This window comes from Acyrthosiphon pisum, chromosome A1 (genome assembly GCF_005508785.2).
Source record: "Acyrthosiphon pisum isolate AL4f chromosome A1, pea_aphid_22Mar2018_4r6ur, whole genome shotgun sequence".
NCBI classification, from domain to species: Eukaryota; Metazoa; Arthropoda; class Insecta; order Hemiptera; family Aphididae; genus Acyrthosiphon; species Acyrthosiphon pisum.
The window spans coordinates 66,589,755-66,614,886 of NC_042494.1; the positions used below are offsets into that span (position 1 = coordinate 66,589,755).

A 25,132-nucleotide genomic window follows, 5' to 3' on the forward strand; every position below is an offset into this window, starting at 1 on the left:
ATTTTTATCGTTTCATTAGATCAATTGGTATGTTTGGCAAAAAACACGTCTAAAATACTATGTTCCGCGTGTGTTAGACGAAAACAGAAAATCACGGTATTGAATCCCCTTAATCGTTAATGTTTTTTTTTCATATTATGCGGACTTCTTTAATTTTTAATTATAATATAACTACAAGTAGGTACATATTTTATAATATGTTTATGTAATATATTATTATATATTTTGAGATTTTCTTCAAAATTAAATTTTTGGCTAACATATGTCGATTGTCTTAACGTCAAAACTCAATAACAATCACTATTTAGCAATATTCATTGCTAAATTCATTTCACACATAAAAAATATATATCTTAAATTCAATTTTTACATACTTATCTGTGTAAATTATTGGAACTAGAAAGGAATGAACAATTTTGTTATTTTTCCTTGAAAAATAGAACTAGTTCATTTTCTCGTTCTTTTTTTATAAAAAGGAATTTGTTCATCGTGCCGTTCTTTAAAAAGGAATTTTTTCCAGGAATCCATTCCTTCCAAACACTGGTTTGACCACCTCTTTAAAATGTGAATATCAGAAAATCCTTTCTGATTACACCTCCGTAGATCATTCGCGCGTTTACTAGTTTATGAGATGTAGCGATGAAAGCGTGAGTGTGTGGTATTTGGCTTATATATATATATAGTGAAACCACCCTTAACAAACTCCTCTAAATAGCGGACTTTATTTTGTTAACACTAACTCTTTGAATAGCTGACAAAATTTCGGTAACCAAGAGTGTCCGGTATTTAGAGGTTTAACTATATTATATAGATTATTTTAAAATTTATTACATGACATTTTTTGATGAAGTCTGTTAAAAATTTATTAAAATCAATAGAATTTCTAATAAAATAATTATTTTCCTTTAATCGTGTTTTTATTTATAAAAAACCTTAGATGTCATTACTTCACATTATTTTGTCTGTTTAATGATTATTTATATAATAACTTTTCTTATTGTTTTAATTTTTTTTTTTTTGTTTTAGTATGTTTACGATTACAAGCAAATCCACAGAACAAAGCACAATTCAGTGATATAAGTCCAGAACGTGGTTTTGCTGATTTTATTTTTGCACATATTGTGCTTCACTTAACTATTGTAAACTTTATAGGTTAATTTCAGCATTAAGGTTCAAATTTATCATGCATACTACTGCTCCATTTGTATTTCTTAATATATTTTGTGTAAATAAAGGATTAAATAAATATAATTTATACTTATACACATATTTATGCTTATTTTTATTCTTCATAAAAAATAATAATTTTAAAATAATTTTTACATTTTTAACTTATTTAAACATACTATAATATACTAAAAACTAAACTATTTATCTAATAATTAAAATGTTTAAAACTTATGTAATAGGACTTACAATTTGACTAGGATCTGAATGTTAACACAATTCTGCCAATACATACAATTACTTAAGTACATAAAATATTTTAGGTAATAAATTTATTGAAATGTAGAGGTGATAAGAAGTGCAAAAAAGTCTTCTAATATAGGTTTATCACAAAAAAAATATATGTTTTAAATATAAATTACATTCATTTACATGACAGGTCTTGGCTTCATATAATATCTTCCATTTAATTACAAATAATCAATAAAAATAAATATAATATTTGTTATAAATGTATACATGTATTAATAAGAAGAAACAAGGCTCATATTTATACCTTGTTATAAAAAATTATTTCAGAAGTATTCACTTAATAAATGTTCTAAAAACATGTCCGTCATCATAATGATTTTTTTTGAAAACCAAGTTTACTTTAATCCTGGACCTTCTTTTTTATGGTCGTTTATGACTATTAAAAATATACATAATACCTATTATTTAATTCTGTGAAATTTTCAACAGTCAAAATATAATTTATCTTATATAAATATGTCACCTACATAATATGTGTGGTGCTTGCCAAGGTATACATTAGTAAATCATTTTTCTAAATTACCTAAATATGAAATTTTGTATTACTATTGTACTTTTTAAACATTCTGACAAATACTCCAATTAAAAAAAAAAAAATAATAATAATAATAATTAAAAAATACTTTTGTATTACAACACTATATGTACAATATATTATATTAGATAAATGTGTGAGACCAAAGTCTAATTATTGATAACAGTAACTTACTACATTTTATAGAAAAATCACTCAACTTGAATTTGTAATGGTAACCCATCATACATGCAAGACCCTATACATTGTGTATTATACATATATAATTGGCCCATTAAATTAATCAACATGTTTCACTATCCATTTTGACAAAATGTTTGTTGAAACTATAAATTACACTGAGCAATTTCACAATATGTTTTTATAATCTTTTTACATCCATAAATACAATTAAAATTATATTTTTTCCATTTTTAATTGATAAATGCAATAATAATAAATTTAAAAATAGTTTAGCAACATTTTAACCCATTGAAAATATTCGCTTTGTAAAATAATCCCGGGTGAGACTTAAATCACAATTGAAGTAGTAAAAGTATAGAATAATATTAAAAACAAATTGTCAAATATCGTACATATTATTACTTTCTTAAAGTCGGAGTCAGAAAGCCAATTTTTAAAACTTGATATTTATTAGGAATTACCTATAATTTAGTTTTAGGTTAGAATTATCCAAATATGTAGATGAATGGAAAAATATTCACCTATACCAAAAGTCCAAAAGCAAAGATGTCCACATTAATTAAATTGTACAATGAAAAAAAACCCCAAATAGAAATCTGGTCAATAAATTCTCGTTAGTGTTATACAATATATAAGGGGGTCTACTGAAAGAAGGATATTTAATTCAAAGTGTATGTATAACTTGTTTTAGCTTAATGAAAGGTAATAAGTTTACGTGAAAGTATCTCAAAATTCAGGAAATATGAATGAAACACAAACATTCAATGATGAACAAGTATTTTTCAAACATAAAGACATTAAGAGCAGAGTAGACATAATCTACAGAGTAGGATAACCAACATCAACAATGTTCACTTGTCTGGATATCAATTTTTTTTATATAGTTATCATTTTAGAAATACCTTTGAGGACATTTCAATTACTTGGACAAATAATTATTTTGGACATTTGTGCGGATTGAAATTTTGAATTGGACATTTAGATCCTGAACCATATGTGTATTATTTTAAATTAAAATCAAATAATGGGTTTCTAATCACAGTCTTAGTTTTCTTTTGTGTAAGTGTGTGTGTGTGTGTGTGTGTGCGTGCGTGCGCGTGTGTGCCTTTACAATGCCATGATTAGTCAGTTTTTGATGAACCGTCTCCATCTTTGCTCATGTACCTCTGTCTGGCCTTCATAATCATTGCCTGTTTTCGAGCTCTTAGCATATTCTCTCTTTCATCGGGTGACTTAGAAAACTGGCTGCCCATACTCACAAGTCCATCTATTGCGGGTTCACTAATATTTGTGTTAAAGCTAAAATAAAATATAAGTTCAATGTGTTTAAAAAAACATTAAAGATCGTAGTAATTATATAATATGTATTCTTGATATACAGGTTATAAACAATAATAAATATTTTGCAAAATTAATTTACCTAGCAGGTGTATTTGTATTGATAAATTGTTCAACGCTGTTAACAATTGGTACAGTTTCGACGATAACAGGTTCCTCTTCTACAAATTGTTGAGGTGCTACCAGTCTACCTTCCAATATGTTATCAATAGTTAAATCAACAGAACGAGTAGTTGATAAATCTTCAATAATCGAATTCATAGTAAAGTGTGGAAACAATTGTAGAACCTAATAAACAAAAAAAAAACAGCTGGATTATAATACTGAAACAATTTATCTATGAACAAATCTTACTTGTCGAGCCATTGTTTCCATTTGTGAAGTGTGTATTTGACTTGTAGGTGGTCTTAGAGAATGTGTTACTTCAACAGAAAAACTTGGTAACCATGATAAATATCTAGACCCTTAAAATAGAATTAAACAAATATATATTTTTTAATAAGTATTTTGGTATATTTAATTAAAATATCATTAAAAACATTATTTATGATTCAGAACTTGTAACCAAAAGTTGGTAATCGGAAAAAAAATCCACAGGAAAAATATCCCTGGAAATAAAATGCAAAATCCCCAAAGCAAATACTCATATAAAGCCTATGATATTGCCTAGATAATAATCTTAACTTTAAATTGCATAAGAAGTCAATTCTTTCCAGTGGCGTATATAGAAATAATTTTTGGGTGGGCTATATTTTATGATTGACTAATGATTATTAAATCATATTTTAATTTTACAGAAATATCTAAACAAACTTGTTACTTATATACTCGTTGAAAATGCAGTAAAAATGCTTTGATTTTCTTCAATATTATCTTTTCTGATAGGAAAGTAAATCTAGTTGGTACTTTTCAAAAGCGACGTGAAAAACAAAAGAAAAATTATTAAGGAAAAACCTGAATTTTCGAGAAAATCAATTTTGGTTTTTGACTCTAAAACAAATGACCAAAAACAAGGTAGGTACATGAAATTTTGACTGAATGTGTATATTAGCAATTTCTATACACCATAACATTTTCCAAATATTTTTTCTTATTTTGAGCAGTTTATTTTCAGTTTCCGTTTTTTTTTTTTCTATAAATATCAATACAATTTTATTTTTTGGTTAAAAAAGCTTGAAAATTTAATAGAAGGCTCCTAATATATTGTTTCAAAGACAAATGAAAACAATTAAAAATCCATAGTCACAATTTTATTTTATAGGCATATAAAGTTAAAAAAGTTAAAAATATTGACAAAATACGTGAATATGACAAAAATTTGCAAATTATTTTGAGTTAGAAATTCTTATTTTATTGTAATTAAAAAACGAAAGACTGTAGATACCTGAAAATTTCACTGAATGTTTATAATAGCATTTTCTATACACGATACAATTTTGAAAATAATTTGACTCTTTTTGAGCTGTTTACGGACATTGTCAGTTTTCAATTTTTTTTAGTTTTATTTTCTATAAATATCAATAAAAAATTTTTTGTTGGGTAAAAAATCGTACAATTTAATGCAAGGCTCCTATATTGTTACAATAGCAGTTGAAAAATATTAAAAATACATAAGCACCATTTTTTTTATAAGCATTAAAGTTCGAATTTTGACAAAATTTATCAAATTTAAAATTTAATAATTATTTTGTAGTTAAAAATGTATAAAATGTTCAACTTTTATAGCTAAGGATTGAAAATTTAAAATATGGTTCCACGTAAATAGGTTATATATAAATTACTTTAGTCACCTTAATATCGTCATAGTAGCTGACTGACCATTTTCGCTCAAAATCATTTTTCTTATACTATGATACTATATTATTAAATTCAAATTTAACACCATCCATTACAGTAACCCAGTTGTAACCTACTGTACAGCAGAGCGACATCCACTTCACCACTTTTTATTAGGTAATATTAATTATTATTTTTGACAGCTGTACCTAACAGTATGGTTAGGTATAGTTTTGGGTATTTTTTTTTCTGGGAATTTTTTATCCGGGGGATTATATTCTGAGGATTTTGTTTCCTGGATTTCCAAAATTGAAATAGTTTTCAATTACTATAGAATAAATATAAAATGTATTAAATTTAAATATTTAAAACAAAATCATTAATATCTAAATAATTTAATTTAATTAGTTAACTGTTCAAAATCCAAATAATTGTAAATTACCATCGAAGTGGAAAAAATGATGAGGCATGTGAGTCATGTGAGGATGAGCAAGATTAATCAACAACTCTTGACCAGCATTATTTGTTGGCATACTTTGATTGTGACCTAATGTTAATGACAATCTGCATGTTGGACATGATGGTTCTTGTTCCATCCAAGATTGTAAACATCCATTATGAAATAAATGACCACAAGGCAATTTTCTAGCAGAATCCATTTTTTCCCAGCATATTGCACAGTTATCAGAATTTGTATCCAATTCTTTGGCAGTTGCCATAGGATAACTAAAATATTAATATAATTAATAAATATTTACCATAATAAATAATAATAAACTGGATGACAAATATTATACGTTTTAAAGTGATAGTTTGCCATTGAAAGTCAAATAGTTTACCCTGACAATATGTTATTAAATTTCCGATAGGTTAGGTTAGGTATGCAAGTATGTCTATATCTAAAAGCTTTAGAATTTAAAAATTAAAAAAAATAAATCATACAGTATCAGTTTATTATAATACGATAATGTTTATACATTTAATATTTTAATTCTTTAATTTATTAATTACTTAAATACACATTTTTTTTTTAAATTAATAATTAGGTGGTCAATATATTTCCCCCCGTATGAATACCAAACAACATTATTTATTTAACCTTTTTGTTCATCAATTATTTCTATTGTGACTTGTGGATCAATAATATTCCAAACTTTCTTTCCTCCAATTGCATATCAACTATTTAGTATTTACCAACAAATATCATAATATAAGTAAAAAATTTTACTATGCATAGGTTAATTTGATTATTAGGTGTAATAAAGGACAATATTATTACATAAAATATCATATTATTATGTATAATATAAAATATTGAATATTTTTATACCTATACAATATGTATTTTATAATTTATTCTTTGCTAAAAATATATTGTTTATGCTATTTGAACTAACAAACACAAGGTTAGTAAAACGCTACGATACAGATAAAGTTCTTCTCTATGCGTTATGCAATTTTAGTAATTCTACTATAAATAAAGAAGGAGGAGCATAGTTGTACACTTATACCGCGCAAAACAGTTTTTGTTATGTTGTGCATTTGTAAGACGGAGACAACGCATGCGGGTGTAGCGTCCTTTTAATAATATTTGATAAATAAAATTATAGGTATTATTGATTTAGGACGTAAATTTTAACTCAATATATTATAAACTGTATGTTGTTGCTGATGAAGTAGTTGAAAGCCCCCTTGGCTTAAAAACTTTAGGGACTCAAACGAATTATGAGTTGTTATTTTTGTCTATATAAATGAGGGATGATGGGTTGGTCTTGGCTTTATTGGCGTTATGTTTTAATGTTTTAGATATTTTTTTTTTAAATTGATAATGTAATATTTAATTACTACAAGACTAAAATTATATCAACACAAAAATTAACACGATTTTTTAAAATTTTTTTTGTAAGAAATTATTTCATACCACGTATTAGATTATGAAACGAATAATACTATATTGTTTTTACAATGATGTATGTTTTTTTTTTCGTTTGGACAATATTTTGGTGCAACAAAAATGCTTTAATCTTTGATATTTAGGATGGTTTCTGTTAACAAATTTGATATAGTTGTCATTCTCAGGGATAAGACTTGTTAACACAGAATACAAGTTACAACAATGTCTTAACAATCGGGAAAAATTGATAAGAAACAGTGGGAAAATGGGAATATTTTAAAGTTGCGTTTATCCTCGGAACCAGTTTTCGACAAAATCGATTTTGTTTTTTAATTTTTTATTCAAAAATAATAACCTCAGTAATAAATGTAAGGACAAGACTTAACTAAAAATATTTAACATTTCTTAAATACAAATTAAATAATTAAAATATTTGCCAATTTGGAAGTTAAAAAATATAAAAGTAAGTTATAGACTATATAGTTATATAGTTACTTTTACTTATAGTAGTTATTTATAGTTAAATAAATGAAGAGGATGCTACTCCTGCGTTTGTTGTCTCCGTCTTACAAACGTACGACATGGCAAATTTTCGTTCACTAGTTTCAATAGTGTGCTGTTAGTTTTGATACTATAGAGTGAATTAACCTATTATAAAACTTTTAGGTAAGAACATTATCTGTGCTTAACCGTCGCCGATTTTTCGAAATTTTCATTTTCAAACAAATTATGAGTATGTAAAATATCAAAAATTAAAAATGATCATATCTGGCTTGGAAATTAGTATACCTATCGAATAAAAGCTAACGCTTAAGCGCAAATAAAATTTGATAACAGGTCAAATCACTCTAATAACAAAACTAACAGCACACTATTGAAACTGACAAACACAAATTTGCTATGTCGTACGTGTGTAAGACGGAGACAACAAATGCATGGGTAACATCCTCTTAAGTTATTTTTTTTAATGTGAGATTGATGGAGGCACTTATTAATTTTATTTTTTCAAGTCTATACCTAACTTACTTTTTTTCTAGATGAGAATGGACCCAAAGAAAGTTCTTATGTTTTTGTAGTCGTTTTTGAATATCACTTATCAGTTGTCTCATATGCATAAATATTACAAAACCAGCCATAGTTAAATATGAACTGGTCCATATAATAGCATGTGAATAATGAAGGATCTCCATCACACGTATACCGAGATCCAAACCTAATTCTGCGTAGTAAATCAATTTACCAGGACTGGTTGTATGGTTGATAGAGTTTCGATGAAAAAGTTGGATATAATGTCGGAGAAATATATGGACAATACTTCCAGCCAACATCAGGCACTGTAAAAAGTAAAGCATTGATGATAAAAAAATATAATGCGGGTAAATAAAATAAAAATAAATTGATTAGTGACAAAAAATATTATTACCTCTATGACCATAAAAGCAAATATATGTTTTGATAGTGTGAGGCCAACAAGGTATGCAAAATTCAACAGCAACAAAGAAAATATAAATCCAATAGATAAAAGTACAGACATATGAATATATTTCCAGTTCACTCTAGCTCCAGTACCCATAGACATCCACATCTATAACAAAATTACTTTTTATTTTTAACTATTCTATAATATTTGAATTTTTGACTTGTATAAATGCTGAATTAATTTTTAGTTTAAAACTAGATTTTTTGCAAATATCAAACTTTGAAACTGTCCCTACATTTTATAAGAAAAATAGAAGTATATAGTAAAGTAATATTAAATTTAATAATATTATGCAGTATAAAACGACATTGATTGTTTCAAAATGAGAAAAACTAATTTATTATGCTTATCGTAAGAAGTAAGTGTATTTTTATATCATAATTAACACATCACAACGCTTATAACTAAGGAAAGAAAAAGTATAGAAATAAGCAAAAGTAAGCACTTTAAAATTACATATTTCACATATTAACAAAATTGTACATTTTCTGATGTAACTTTAAACCTATTAAATTTTTTATCGTAATTTTTTTTTTTAAGCTATTTTATTGTATTAACTAACATACTCAATTAAACCAGAAATGTAGAAATACAAACAGTATGAAATCAAAAAAATTAAAAAAGAGCTGACAAAATTAGCATTTTTGAAAATTACATGTAAGTCTAAATAACCGTATTTACTACAGAACTATACCAAGAATATTGATGTATTCGCCACTGTGTGTATGAGATGAGGGTTGCAAATGGATAAACAAGAACACCGATAATATAATATATACTGTGAAATTATCCTAATTTATTTAAACTCGGATTTTTTGAACACTTAAATAATAATATTGGTTTACAACTAACTTACTACACTATGTCAAAAACTACACTGCTAGCCATGCCGTTAGCGTGAGAACCCGTCAGTCGCTTGCGTCAGTCGTTTGCTGATACAGCGTTTTAAGGCTCCCGCAATCACGTAGGCCATTGTACATATACATTACATTATAATATATTATGCTATATATCTTATACTAAACTATTCAGTACTGAATTAGATAACTCAAAAATTAAATTTATTGATTATAAGTATAATAGTTAGGTGACAACAGATAAAATAATATATTTAACTTACTACAGTAATAAATAAATATTTAAATTATTAAGTACTAACAATAGATTAAAAATATAATGCTCCAGTTCCACTTATCAAAGTTAAGAACAATCTAAAATATTTGATAGAAATTAGTCTGTTAAAATATATAAGCAAATAAAACATACAAATTATTTTAGCATAAATAGGTATTTACCAATTGTTTGATATAACCACTGAACTGTCATAAACAGTTTGAAAGGTTTTAGACTGATTCAATTATTTTCATTGAATATTTATTTTTATTATTGTGAAATAAGGATAGCAAAATATTCATAATTTAAAAATAAATGAAGACAAATTATAATTCAAGCATTAAAATTAATATACCTAACTATTTTAGAATACTGAACAATAATTATATTGATTTAGTGCCAGGTAATTTATTCAATATTTACTAACTATATAGTATAATGACTATAATATCAGGAGCAACCCCCCTCCTCAAGTTGTATTGTAGTCTTCACTTATTTCTACAAAGAAACATAAAACCGTGAAAGTGTGACGCACAATTTTATGTTACATTAATTTTCTGTATGGGTTGATAGAGAAAAACTAATATTATACAATTTTTAATAATATTATAACATTATAACTTATGATCTTAAAATGTATAGAGGTTATGGACTATAGATACATAATGGTTAATATTTAAAGTTAGACCAATATTTAGTAGTACTTTTAATGAAAAATAATGTGGTTTCAAATTATTATGTGTAATTAAAAAATCAAAAAACTTTTTATTGAGTTATTTAAATAAACGTTTTATAATCTCTTTAAAACTTTATAATTGCAATGAATAATGATTTAAGATTTACAATTAACAGAAATATGCCATAGCCAATATTATCACATTATGATAATGCATTATATATTTGTATAATTGTATAATTGTACATTGATCAATTATAAGGAAATTAATATAATTATATAATTGTGATAAAATGAAATATTATAGATTATATGGTTTTATATTTTCATATGGTTCAATAGTTACATGGTTAAAAGCAGTTAAAAAGGATTAAATTACAACCTTTTTTTATAAGTATTTTGAATACATCATATTAATTTTAGTCGATTTCTTTACATAAAGAATAATAAGTAAACGTTAACCCTCTAAAAAAATAATTTGAAAATTTATAAATATTAATATTTTTTCTAACTTCACCTTTCTTGGTGATTTGATAATTTATATTTATGAACTAGTTAAGGCAAAATGTAGAATATAAATCTGTCTTTGGATAATCATATATTGTATCGTATCATTTCATTGATCAGTACAACTGCCAAAACAATACAAACTTATGATACAAATATCTGTCCTAATTCTGGCTTGTATGCATGGGTACGAAATGTATCAAATCTATCATACATACTAATATACTATTGCTCACAAGCACTTGAGTATTGGGGATTATCCTACAGTAAAATGATCAGTACCAAACCCTTTGATAAGGAATAATAAGAAGTTAATTGTACACTCAAAAAGAAATATTCTTTAACGGTATACCATAATTTTATTAACTCCACTGTGTTAGTATGAGTTGATTTGAAGTTTGTTGTCACTCATAAGTCATAGCTTTTCAATACTATATTTTCTGAAGTATAACACACTAAAATGTATTCTTTTTCTTGTTATTGATAACATAGTACAGATTATGTATTCACGTATGTCCAGTGACGCATACAGCTATGCAAGGTACAGTGTCGGGGAAGGAGGGAGGAGGAGATTAAATGGTTATTTCAAATATAAATTGAATTGGTACTATTACATTTCATACAAATATATTATGATTGAAGAAAAACTAATATTATGTATTAAATACTCATTTAAATATGAAGATTTATGAATAACTAGTAAAAATAAGTTAAAAGTTGATTAATAAATAATAATGTATACTGTAAAGTGATAAAAAAAATAATTAAAAGTGAAATAAATCTATGTCATTATTGTTTTTTATACATATATTTACGTCATAACATTTGGACAACTACTCAATTATTCAAACATTATCTATATTATGAAATTAACTATACATTTTCTTTTAGAATAAATATTAATGTATTAACAAGCAAAAATACACAAAAGAAATACTATAAGTAAATAGGTATAACCGTATAAGAGAAAACAGATTATAGTACAAAATATTATGTGATATTAATCTGATGTTTCGACTAATGTAGTGACAAATTCAAACAGAAACATAATCATTTGCCTATTTACGAAAAAACTTTATTGTTAAAAATTATAATTAATGTATGAACAATCTGTAATCTGTAGGTATATATTATTGTTTGGTAAAAAAGCCTGAACATTTTATAAAGAAACCTCATAAGTTGTTAGTATACTTTTTTAAAAATATTAAAGATAAGCAAAGGAACAATTTTTTTTCAAGAATTTGAAGTTCAAATTTGGTCAAAATTAGATGTTAAACAAATAAGAATGATTTTAGTTATTTTGTTGTAATTTAAGAACGTTATAAATGGGTACTTGAAACTTTTATCATATATTAATATATTATTTTATTTATACACAATGATATTTTTAAATTCAATGTTTTCAGCAATAATTAATTCAACCTACCTTGTTACTAAATAGGTACTTATGGTAAAATAAATTACTTTATTACTTATTAGTTATGAGCAATATAAATATACCCAGGGCCAAATCTTAGCTTTTTAACACCCGGGGAAAATTAAAAAAATACGCCTATATCAGGGAGATTATCAGAATTAGTATTTTTTTATTTTACGAAAAATCAAGCACACTCACACAGTATTGTAAGGAACAACATTTACAAAACCTTTTGCAATATACTGGACCAATAATTTATTTAGCAAAAATAATTTAAATGATTTTAACTTAAAAATAAAACATTTAAAATTTTAAACTTATCACGTAATAGTTTTAGAAGCACTTCTTAATGGTGTATTTAGCTTTCTATGGTCAATATTTCTAAGTTTCAGGTTTAGAATAAATAATATTGATAATAATAACATGTATGAATTATTTATTAACGAATCTAAATTAGGTATCCATTGCTTACTTTTAATATAAAAATCTTTATGTAAAAGAACAATATTTAATTTACAACATAACAATATTATACATTTTTCATTTATAATATTTGTTACAACTTGCAATCAAAACTTAATATGTACCTAGGTACAGAAAACATATAATGAAACAAAAATGTGATAATGTACTGAAAATTGTAATATAATAATTATACATAATAAAAAAATTTACTTTACCATGGATTTTAACTTATGGGTTATATGTGTGTACTAAAATATCTACATATTATAAATTTCCAAAATAATAAGAAACCGTTTGTTTATTTGATATGTTGAACTATAAAAATAAATTTGATAAAAAAATAGTATATAATAAAAAAACTAACCCAAGAGAATATAAATTTCCTTTTCAATTATTTTAATATAATATGTAAAGAATTTTCAATCTGACTTGGGCTACATATCAGTAGGATAGTATTTTTGTTTTAATTATTTAATTATATTGTACTTTCTTATTATCAAGTTTATCAAGAAAATTAATAGTTGTATATTTGTATTTAAAAAGCAAACACAAATAACAAATTATATTCCATTTTGTGTTATTTTTCATTTATCTAATGGCCATGTTGATATTTATAAAAAAAATTTAGTATTAAAAGTTCAGTATATTTAAACCTACAAAAATGTAATTTAATAAATAATCCGAAAAACAATTAAATCAGTAGTACCTAAGTAACATTTTATGTAGTACATAATTTTATGTAATACCTATTTGAAAAAATATGTAATTGTTAATTTAAAATTACATAACAATGTATTACAATTTTATTAATAGTGCCATTTTTAAAATAAAGTTTTAAATAACTATATACATAATATATTATATGCAAGAAAACGATGTAATTTACAGTGGCGGTTCTAGCGTATGGACAAGGTGGACAGCTGCCCATACCAAAATTTCTGTTGCCCCTTATTATGGAAGGAGGAGGAAATAAGGAATATTATTCGCAGTTAAAGCCTAATTATCAGTTCGTGTATGGTGTCCGTAGCATGCACACCAGTTTTACTACGCTCCGTCATTTTATCACCATAACATATTTTTCACCTATTTTTCTGCGCCAAAAAGGTTCATTTAGTGTTAAAATGAATATTTAAGTATCAGTTACATCCTATTCATGCAAAACTTGATATTACATCAATATGTGAAGATTTTCTGATCTAAACGTAACGTATTATTATTAATTTTTAATATGGACATTATATGTTTCGTCGTAGCGCTATCCATTATCGTTACGGTCACTCCGTCGTCGTCTATCGCGCGCCGCGCGCGGCGGTCTGTTGAGACTTTGACCCCACCTGCATGCCACAATCCTCTACACTCCCATTCAAGGACAATGATAAAATTAATAATCCTAAATTAAATACTACAAAGACAAACAACGCTAACCCTAATCAACAGTCAATCCAGCTTAATAAAAATAAATCAACTGCTACGAAGATTATTCAAGCCTCTGATGTAATGGATACTTCAAATAATGATAACTCGTCGTCGGGTGGATGGATCTCATCTACGTCAAATAAAAATAAAACCAAAAGAATTCATTCAAATTCTTCAGATTCGAGTTCACCACGATCATCGACAAATAAAAATAAAAAATTATTCTTCTCCACGAATCGGTATGAAGTGCTATCGCAAGATGATCCTCCTTCCGCATCTCCGTCAAACGACAACAACTCAGTTCCTATTCAAAATCCTATTAATGTCACACCAAAAATTCTGCGACCACCTCCAATTTTTGTAAGAGGCCTACACAACTTTCCTGACCTGTGTACTAAGCTTATCGAATTAATCGGAGTAGACAATTTCCATTGCAAATCATCAACAGATCGAGTGAAAATAATGACAACAAACCCAGAATCATACAGATCATTGGTCCGCTTTCTGAAAGAACAAAAAGTAGAATTCCATACTTTTCAACTTAAGGAAGACAAACCATTACGAGTTGTAATTCGAAACCTCCATCCAACCACGCCAACTGAGCTAATTAAATCCGAGCTCGAAATGCGCCTATTCAAAGTTAGGCAAGTCTCAAGTGTTCTCCACAAAGTAAACAAACATCCATTACCGTTATATTTCGTGGACCTCGAACCAACTGATCACTCCAACGACATTTTCAACCTCACTTCATTACTTCATACGCTAATAAAAGTGGAAGAGCCTTAAAAGCCCAAAACTATAAACCAATGTTCAAACTGCCAAGACTACGGGCACACCAAATCCTATTGCGGCTACCCGGCACGCTGTGTCCGCTGTGGTGCCCAACACACGACGTCCGACTGCCCAAACTCCAGAGACACCCCTCCCAAGTGTGCACTTTGTTCCGGAGACCATCCTTCAAACTACAAAGGCTGTTCGATCTACAGGGACCTTCAACGACGCAAAAAACCTAAGCCAAATAATCAAGTAACAAATAATATTAATCCTAAAAATATACATGTACAAGAAACACAACCAGTGAAAGCTTCCTCGACACACCCACCTGCTGCGAATTATACCTACGCCCAAGCTACTGCTAACTCCAACACCAATAACACAGTTCCTCCTCCTCCAGATGTTAATATACTTTTAGCGAGCTTCATGAACGAGTTCAAACAATTAATAAATTCATTAATAACTCTTCTCACTAAAGTAGTCTCAAATCTCTTAGATAAAAAATAATGCCCTCTTCCACAAGAAACTCTATTTTAATTCTCCAATTTAATGCCAACGGTCTTAAAAATCACGCAAACGAATTGCAACTAGTCCTTCAAGAAAAGCGCATAGAAATCGCGCTAATTTCAGAAACTCATTTCACTAAACACTCCTACGTTCCCATTTCCGGATATAATCTTTTGAAATCAGACCATCCAGACAATACAGCCCATGGAGGTGCTGCGATCTATATTAAGTCCTCCTTGCTATATCAGTCACTCTCGAACTTCTGTCAACCTTACTTACAATCATGTGCCATACTTCTATATCTCAATAACATACCAACTACAATAGCAGCTATCTATTCTCCTCCAAGACATAATATGAACATACAAAATTATGTAGACTATTTTAGTACCCTTAGTCATAATTTTATAATAGGAGGTGATTTTAATGCTAAGCATATTAACTGGGACTGTCGTGTAAATAACCCCAGAGGAATGGTACTTTACAATTATACAAATCTGAAAGGTTACAATATTCTAGCTCCACCAAGACCAACATACTGGCCTACTTCCCTACGTAAAAAGCCTGACATACTAGATATCTTTGTCTCCAATACACCATCAAACATATTTCTCACGACTGGAAATCTCCTTGAACCGACCTCGGATCACTCAGTCGTACTTTTAACAGTCAGTGCATCCTCACCAATCCACTCTTCTCCACCCAAACTATTTCAGCCGAATACAGATAGGTGTAGATTTCACGAACTAGTTGATCAAAATATAGACATGAAGGTTAGTCTCAAATCAATTCAAGAAATTGATGATGCAGTAAATAAGTTCACAAATTTAATTCAATCTGCAGCTTGGGAGGCCACACCTACTCAAGCGCAGAGTTTAAACAATTCATTTTCAATTCCAGAACATATTCGCATCCTGATAGCTAACAAGCGAAGAGCTAGGGCCTTGTTTCAACGCTCTCGCCTTCCATCACATAAAAAAAAAACTTTAATAATATGGCTAACTGTCTAAAAAAAATACTAGCTAAACATAAAAACCATCTTCAAGTAAATTACCTTACTAATTTGTCACCAAATAAAAGTCTTTGGGATGCTACTAAAAAGTCCCTAAAAAACGCAGCACCAAACACCCCGTTAATTAAACCAGATGGCAGTCTCGCCTCCTCAGATGCTGAGAAAGCTGAACTACTTAAAATACATCTAGCTGAAACATTTAGCCCTCACACTGAGATACAAACCCCTCAAAATACCAAGTTAGTTAAACAGTATCTAGATAGCCCCCTTCTTCTCTATCTACCCAATAAATCATTTACTCCAAATGATGTTAAATATGCCATACAGAAATACAGTCTTAAGAAATCTCCGGGCTATGGTTTAATCACAGCGGAAGTAGCCATGGTGTCTCCTAAAAAGAGCAATCGTTCTTTTAACAGTCTTATATAATGCTGCACTAAGATTGACATATTTCCCCCTACTTTGGAAATTTTCAATCATCATTCTATTCCATAAACCTAAAAAGCCTCCTGATCTACCTTCTTCCTATCGACCTATAAGCCTCCTGCTCTTCTTTGCTAAAATATTCGAAAGACTTATACTAAACAGAATCCTTCCCTGTATCTACTCTAGTAACGTACTTCCTAATACTCAATTTGGGTTTCGTGCCAATCACTCTACAACTCACCAGCTGCATAGATTAGTTGATGCCATATCCTTTTCACTTGAAAAAAAAAAATACTGTTCTTATGTATTTCTTGATGTGTCGCAAGCATGAACCATTTGATTGTGTCTGGCAACGAAGGCCTTCTCTATAAATTAAAACTTTTTCTCCCACCAACATACTTCTTGCTGATAAAATCATATTTAACCGGCCGTCACTTCCAAGTCAGGTTTGGTTTGTCCGTTTCAAACATAGCAAACATTAATGCAGGAATCCCACAGGGTGGCATACTCTCGCCAATTTTATATAATATATATGCCGCTGATCAACCCACCTCACTAAATACAACTGTAGCTGAGTTCGCGGGTGACAAAGCAATTATAGCGATGCACGAAGATCCAATTTCTGCTTCCCAAAACCTTCAACATCACCTTAACTTACTGTCTGATTGGTACGATAATTGGAGAGTTAAAGTAAATCAATCTAAGTCACTACACACTACCTTTACACTTCGCATTGCTCCCTGTCCTGAAGTTTCCTTAACTGACATACCTATACCATCATCTCAATCTGTTAAGTACCTAGGACTAACTATTGATCGTCGCCTCACCTGGGCGCAACATGTAAGGGAAAAAAAACTCGCATAATCTAAATACACGCATCCGGATGCTCAAAACATTATTAACTAACAAACATACTAAATTAAATATCAAACTGCTTATTTACAAATCCTTAATTAAGCCTATGTGGACATATGGACTCCAACTGTGGGATAATGTCAAAAAATCCAATCTCAACAAAATACAAACCGTTCAAAACAAAATCCTACGCTCCATCATCAATGCTCCTCCTTATGTAACAAATTTTACTCTCCACTCTGACTTAAAAATGAAAACTATACACGAAGAAGCCAAAACGTATTACAAACGTTTTTTCAACAAACTATCTATTCACACAAATCCTCTAATATCCGGTCTAGCCACTCACACGATTCCTGGAAACCCTCCACGACGTCTAAAAAGAAACTGGTGCAGAGATCTGCTTAATGAATAACGGAAAACAAAAAAAAAAAAAATGTATACAATTAAAAAAAAAATAATTAGTTACACAAATACTTAAGCAAAAGGAAGTGCGATCACTGGATGGTTTCTTCCCTCACCCTATTCATGTTTTGTTTTAATATAATGTAGCACATAATCTCATTATGCCTATGGGTATAGATTGTATATTCTCTAATAAAAAAGAAAAAAAAAAAAAAAACCTAATTATAAATCTACTGTTGCCCATACGAAAATGTAGTCCTAGAACCGCGCCTGTAATTTACCATAATTATTATGTCACTAATCGGAGAGTACATTAATCTAAGATGGACTATAAGGCGTGTACACTCCCGCGGACAGTTGCGTACGGGTATTTCCGCGGCACTAAGTACCTATTTCATATATTATGTCCTTTTTCATTTTTAAATCAATGTTATTAGTTATTACTTATCTAGATTAAAAATAAAATTATTTTATTTTATTCGCATACCCAATATTACACATTTCCTGTAAAATATTATTTTGTACCTAATTTTTACTTTTGTTTTAAAGGCAATTTTCAATTTTCAAATTTAAAACCCTAAAAATACGCCCACGAAAATTATACGCCCGGTGATAAATCCCAGACTCCCCCCTCCTCTAGATCCGGCCCTGAATATATCATAAAATATACTTGGTAATTTATCATTGTATTCAAATTAACACATGCATTAAGATTACAGTGACTCATTGAGACGAAGCGAAATACCTACTATACCTGCAACAGTTGAGTAGTTAACTACTTTTCCTACTTTTATTTATATATTTTAGTATTTTACTACCTAAAAAATGATCTATAGTAAAGTACATTGTTTTAGTACTCCCTATATGTCTGGCTATATCTTTATTAGCCGCATCACCAACCGCATCGCAATATACCAATATTTAATAACAAATAAGTATAACATTTGTATTACAAACTATAGTGTTGCGTGTACGATTTCCTCTAGATGTCGTACACTCGTACCCGCAAGTATTGTCTTGGCAATAACATAAAATAATAAAATATTAAAGTATTAACATACTTACATATTCAAATCGATCTTTACACAAACTGGTCATCAAATGAAGAAATCCTAGGGTAGAATACCAAAATAGCCAAAGAGCTACTTTATCCAATGTATAAGCTTTGAGGATTATGAACATAAAAATGAATTTGTAGATAACCCAGTTCCATAAACGTTCCCGAAATTGTACGTGTTCTACTGGTCTTAAGTTACCAAGAACCAGTGACTGTATAACGGCGCCTATCATCACAATGCTACAAATTGCACCATTACAAAGAACCTGAAAAATATTTAAAAATTAATTAATAAAAGCAACCATAAAAACCGGTCGATAAAACTTAAACACACAAATCTAATTTTGAGAAATTGTAATTAGGTATTGTATTAAATATTTAAATGTATTAATTTAAATCGTTATTCACATCGCGTACTAATAACTAAATAGAAAATACAAGTTTTAAAAATATCAGAGTACCAGAAACCAGACCACAGAGTTAATTAAATTGTGATCAGACTACCAAAGATGATATTATAATGAAATATAACACATAAATATTTTTATCGGTTTATAATATATTCAAACAGTTATTAATAGAAATTGATCCTGTCAAATGTATAACAGCTAAATGTTAATAGTAAATTATTATAATATATTATTTCCCTGAACTCGGTAAAATTCTATACGATACGATATTTCAGTGACGGCAATGACTAATAAAAAATAACTATAAATTATAATGGGGGATAGATGATAGTTCTAAGCCGGGCACTAGGTAGTTTAAGATAAAAGACAAAAAAACGGAATGAAATCAATTTATATTAGGTACCTATTTTAATTTTAATTATGCTCTATAACATAATATTATGTTTTTATTTTATAATTTGTTATAAATTATAATAAGTTTAAACAAAACAATTTTAAAAAATAAAAAAAATACGAAAATAGTAATATAAAAATAACTTTTCTAGGTCGACAATAACAAATAACAATTTAATAATAAACACACTCAATCTAGATCTAGTTTATATTATGATAATGAACAACATGAATACTTAATACTAAACTACTAACTTCTATTTTTATAAATATTTAATATTCATATTTATATTTTTACAAGACATAGTTATGAACGGGGTATGAATAAGTGTATTAACTACAAATAATAAATATTTAGTATGTAAGTGTGAAAAATCCTCACCCCAACAATTAACTACAATGTCGTATAATTCAATTGGAAAGAGCTTATTTAAAATACAATATTTCCAACTTGTATTATTACCAGGCCATTTTGTATTGGTTTTACAATACCCTGATATGGCTGATCAGTGGCGTAATTTGTGGCGGGCGGGGGGGCAGTGACGTGGTGAACGGTAATTTCAGAGGCAATTGCCTCTGAGATTTTCCTTAAATAGAGGGGTGGGTGGTAACCGGTAGCTAGTTTTGGGTCCTCATTTAAGTATCAATCTACATATGTATTAATGATTTATTGTTATCTCTCAAAAAGATGAATGACTTATGCTTATGATAGTAACCTTTGATACTAACTAGTAAATGTAAGAAGGCTATTTGTATTGAGATCAAAATGCAATTGTAATGTAATGTTATTGTTAGCGAGCTGTTTTTTTCTTCAGTTTTATTTTGGACAGGTCAAAAACTGAAATGACGCCCCTGTGGCTGATGGTCGGATAATAATACTATCATAGACATATTAATACATTTATTAATATGTCTATGGACAAAATATATTAATACCTATTAATAAATTTATTAATATGTTTAATGTTTATGGATAATATATACCTAACCTAACCTAATATGTATGTCAGGCGACGGGCGTAAACAGTCGGGAAAGCAATTATTATAGCTATTTATACTCCTGCGGAGCAATTAATGAATATTTTTAAAGTAATGTAGCTAAATAGTAAATACCCTGACCGTCCACCCTTAAATGACGCCGCTGGTGTTTGATACAGAGTTAGGGTTAAAATAAAATATTTTCCTGAAAACCGAGCTCTACTCAATTTGTTTTTACCTATCGTATTAAAATTAAAATTATCATACCGTACTATCACTATCTGCAGTCGAGCCGCTGAGGCCCTATTTTTAATTTCATATAAAATGCAAATACATTTTATATTACTAATAAGTAATAATAATATAATATGAAAAAAATCATTGCATTTACTCGTGATTTGTTATCTAATGTCTGATTTTTGCATATTATTTGTTTAATAATGTCAAGGGTATTAATTTGGTTTTTATCGACTAGTGTCTAGTTGACCTTAACAGTTAAAATTACCTCTCTCCTTTAAAAAATTAACGCTTGAGTTCATCAAACTGTGAGTAGTTAAATAATGGATACATAAATTTAATCCGTTATTTAAATGCTGTCATAACAATTAAATAATTTTTTAAATATTTTGTAAGTTTTCTAAATAGGATACTTTGCTATAAATGTATTGTTGTTTGATGATTTATTTATTATTTCGATATACTTTATAATAATAGTATAATTAATGTACAAGTTATATCTTTTATAATAAGGTTATAAAAAAATCAATTTAATATTAACTTTAAAATTAAATAACGAAAACAAACGACGCATGCCCAAAATATACTCATAATTAATTATAAAAAATCAATTTGTTGAAATTGTCATTAAACATTACTAAATTAATACAACAAGCGAATCATCACTAGCCGATATAATATAAAGTGGCCAGTTGTAGATAATATCGTTGGTTATGAATAGTATAGTATTCATAATCTATATGGTAATAGGTAAAATAAATATATGGAGATTTAATTATTTAAAATTTAAAGTCAATAACACAATAAATTAAAACCATTGATACCTCTAGATATAAAAAGAAAAATACATTAATTTATTTTTATTTGTGAGAAAACAAACTATAAATGTATTGAAAGTACACAGAATGATAGGTAGTATCTGTATAATAAATTATTATGAACTGATGATGTGTTATTTGATGTGGTTATATGATGTGTTATCTGCTGTATTATTTAAATAACTATAGTCATAATATTATTGTGATAAATTAAAGTAAAGTAAGATTGAATTCGACGAGTCACACATAAGACAATAATATTGATAATTTTTTAATCGTATAAGATAATCATAGGTAAGTCATAACAAATTTCAAAATTACCCGATGCGAAAATTGTTTTCAATTTCACCATTCCTCTCTATCAACTGCGGATTAATTTTATAATATTTAATGATTAATTTAAAATTCGTGTAGGTTATTAATTATTATTCAAATTCATTTTTCCCAAAATCTAATCTTTAAAAAGTTATAAAAATGGTTTTTGAATTTTGATATTTGAATAACAAATGAACAATGGATTTTATTTTTTAGTTATATTTAGAATAACGATAATATTATAATATAGTTAATCGTTAATCTACAACACATATATGATATATAGGTACTACATTTTTTAATTTCATAAGAAAATGTTCAAGTATTTATAAAATTACAATTTTATAGTCTTTGGATAATGGGAATACTTGACATTTTCAGAACACTTCTTTTGCAATAAAAAATAAAATAATAATACTTAAAAACAATCACACAAAAGACACACACTATTAAAAAAAAATTAAAACTTTAAAAGTTTGTTCAGAATCTAACTAGAATAAAACATTCAAAAATTATAAGTCTATGTTTTATTGTTTCAAAAATGTTATGAATTATGATTATCCTTCATTATATGAAACATTGAAACCAGAGATTAGCAGTCGAATTGTCTCGGTTATCGAATCATTATTTGATATATCCCCTACTCATAGAAACTAAAAAATAAATCTTGTGATATGTTTAAAGTTTAAAGTTTAAACAAAATCAATGTAATTCATGTAAGAACTAGATGCTTCGTCATATTAATTATAAATGCTTTGCTGACAATTTAAATTTTATAAAAATATAAAATCAATGATTTTGAAACAAACGTTTTTTTAAAATCTATCTATACTTTAATATTATAAAGATATGTATGTTTGTAACAAATAAACTCAAAGAATACTAGACCTATCTCAAAAATTCTTTCACCATTAGAATGCAACATTATTTCTGAGTAACATAGCTATATTTATTACTTCGCGGAAGTATTGCGAAAGCATTTCCCGCGGCGCCGTCGGTGCAAAACGAAAAAAAAAAAAAAAAAAAGCTATATTTATTACTAGAAAAAATTAGCGATCCCTAATAAGACTTCAATAATGTCAATATTATTTGCATGTATACATATATCTCGAAAAGTACTCAACGGATGTTAATACGGTTTTCACTAATAGATCGGTTGAGTCACGGGGAAGTTTTAATGTATAATTTGTTTTGGAAAAATGAATGGGTGGTAAAAAATAATAACGAAAAGGTGGGTAAGTGGATGTCTCTCTACTGTACAGTGGGCCATTGTTTAAGGGATGGTATTAAATTTGAATTCAGTGGCATACTATTATTGTATACGAAAAACGATTCTGAGCTGAGACGGTTTGTCAGTGTGGCTATTTTATATTATATTTATATTATTATTACTTATTATTAATACGAATAATACGGTAGCCTTAAGTTGAATTAATATTATAAAATTACAACAAAATAACTAAAAACGTTATTATAATTATTATTTTTGGTTATTTAGTATGTAATTTCATATAATTTGAACATACAATAACTATAAAAAATAAACTGCGAGTTCATATTTTTGAGATTTTTTGGTTACAGAATAATCTACTTGTTTTAAATTTTCAATTCTTAGCTATACAATTTGAACATTTTATCAATTTTTAACTACAAAATAATTTTATCAGATTCGAACTTTAAATGCTTGTAAAAAAAAATGTGCCTGTATGTATATTTAATATTTTTCAACAACTATTATAACAATATATCAGGAGCCTTATACTACATTTTCGCGCTTTTTGGACCAATGAATAACGTTATTGATATTTATAGAAAAAAAAACTAAAAAAATTTAAATTTGAAATTGTCCGTAAACAGCTCAAAACGAGTCAAAATATTTTGAAAATTTTATCAAGTATCTACGGTCATTTTTGAATTACAGCAAAATAAGAAAATCGTTACATGAGAAATCGAGTGAATATCCAATGTTGTAAAAATTTTAATTTCAAACGCTTATAAAAATGTAATTTGATTTTCCAGTATAGAGATTTTTTTTTTTGATAAAATTATACAAACTTATGAAGAATTTTATATTCAATTTTCGAATCTTTGTTTTAAAAAGAAAATTTTTATGAATTTCTAACAAAACAATTTGCACCATATATTAGGAACCTTGTATACAATTTTCAAGTTTTTTTACCCAACAAATTAAATTTCAATGACATTCATAGAAAAAAATTAAAAATATTGGAAACTGAAAATGTCCGTAAACAGTTCAAAACAAATCTAAATATTTTGAAAATTGTATCGTGTATAGGTAATGCTAATATAAACATTCAGTGAAAATGTCATATACCTACAGTTATTTATTTTAGAGTACTCTCTAAGTTACTCTCTGTTACTTTAGGGGTTTGCTGAAAACCTATTTTGCGTATATGAATTCCCGTTTTTCCTTAATTTATTTTTTTGTTTTTCCTGGCGCTTTGGAAAACTATTGGGAATTGGACCTCCCAAAAGTACCAACTAGATTCACTTTCCCATCGAACAAGATACCGATTCGACTACTAACCGTGTACACAAAAAAAAACACACATCATTGTAAAACCAATACATTCATCGATCTACTCAGAATCTAAAATATCTATGTATAATATACTAGCTGATCCCGTGCACTTCGTTTCCCGTTA

The 25,132-nt window shown here is 27.7% G+C and overlaps 2 protein-coding genes across 2 annotated transcripts in view; one reads left to right on the top strand and one right to left on the bottom strand.

The window, feature by feature from the left end:
* The window catches only part of LOC100158788 (dolichyl-diphosphooligosaccharide--protein glycosyltransferase subunit DAD1), a 2,737-nt gene extending 1,468 nt beyond the window's left edge, over positions 1 to 1,269 (top strand). The window contains exon 2 of the mRNA XM_001952597.5: positions 1,027 to 1,269. Within this exon, the coding sequence (XP_001952632.1) occupies positions 1,027 to 1,157 (131 nt within the window). The 3' untranslated portion in view covers positions 1,158 to 1,269. The remainder of the gene's footprint in view (positions 1 to 1,026) is intronic.
* Positions 1,270 to 1,863: 594 nt separating this feature from the next.
* The window catches only part of LOC100573944 (E3 ubiquitin-protein ligase AMFR), a 32,364-nt gene continuing 9,095 nt past the window's right edge, over positions 1,864 to 25,132 (bottom strand). The window contains exons 2-8 of the mRNA XM_003242736.4: positions 19,324 to 19,581; positions 8,629 to 8,790; positions 8,232 to 8,539; positions 5,754 to 6,037; positions 3,890 to 3,999; positions 3,618 to 3,823; positions 1,864 to 3,496 (exon numbers count right to left, since the gene is read on the bottom strand). Of these exons, the coding sequence (XP_003242784.1) occupies positions 3,319 to 3,496; positions 3,618 to 3,823; positions 3,890 to 3,999; positions 5,754 to 6,037; positions 8,232 to 8,539; positions 8,629 to 8,790; positions 19,324 to 19,581 (1,506 nt within the window). The 3' untranslated portion in view covers positions 1,864 to 3,318. The remainder of the gene's footprint in view (positions 3,497 to 3,617; positions 3,824 to 3,889; positions 4,000 to 5,753; positions 6,038 to 8,231; positions 8,540 to 8,628; positions 8,791 to 19,323; positions 19,582 to 25,132) is intronic.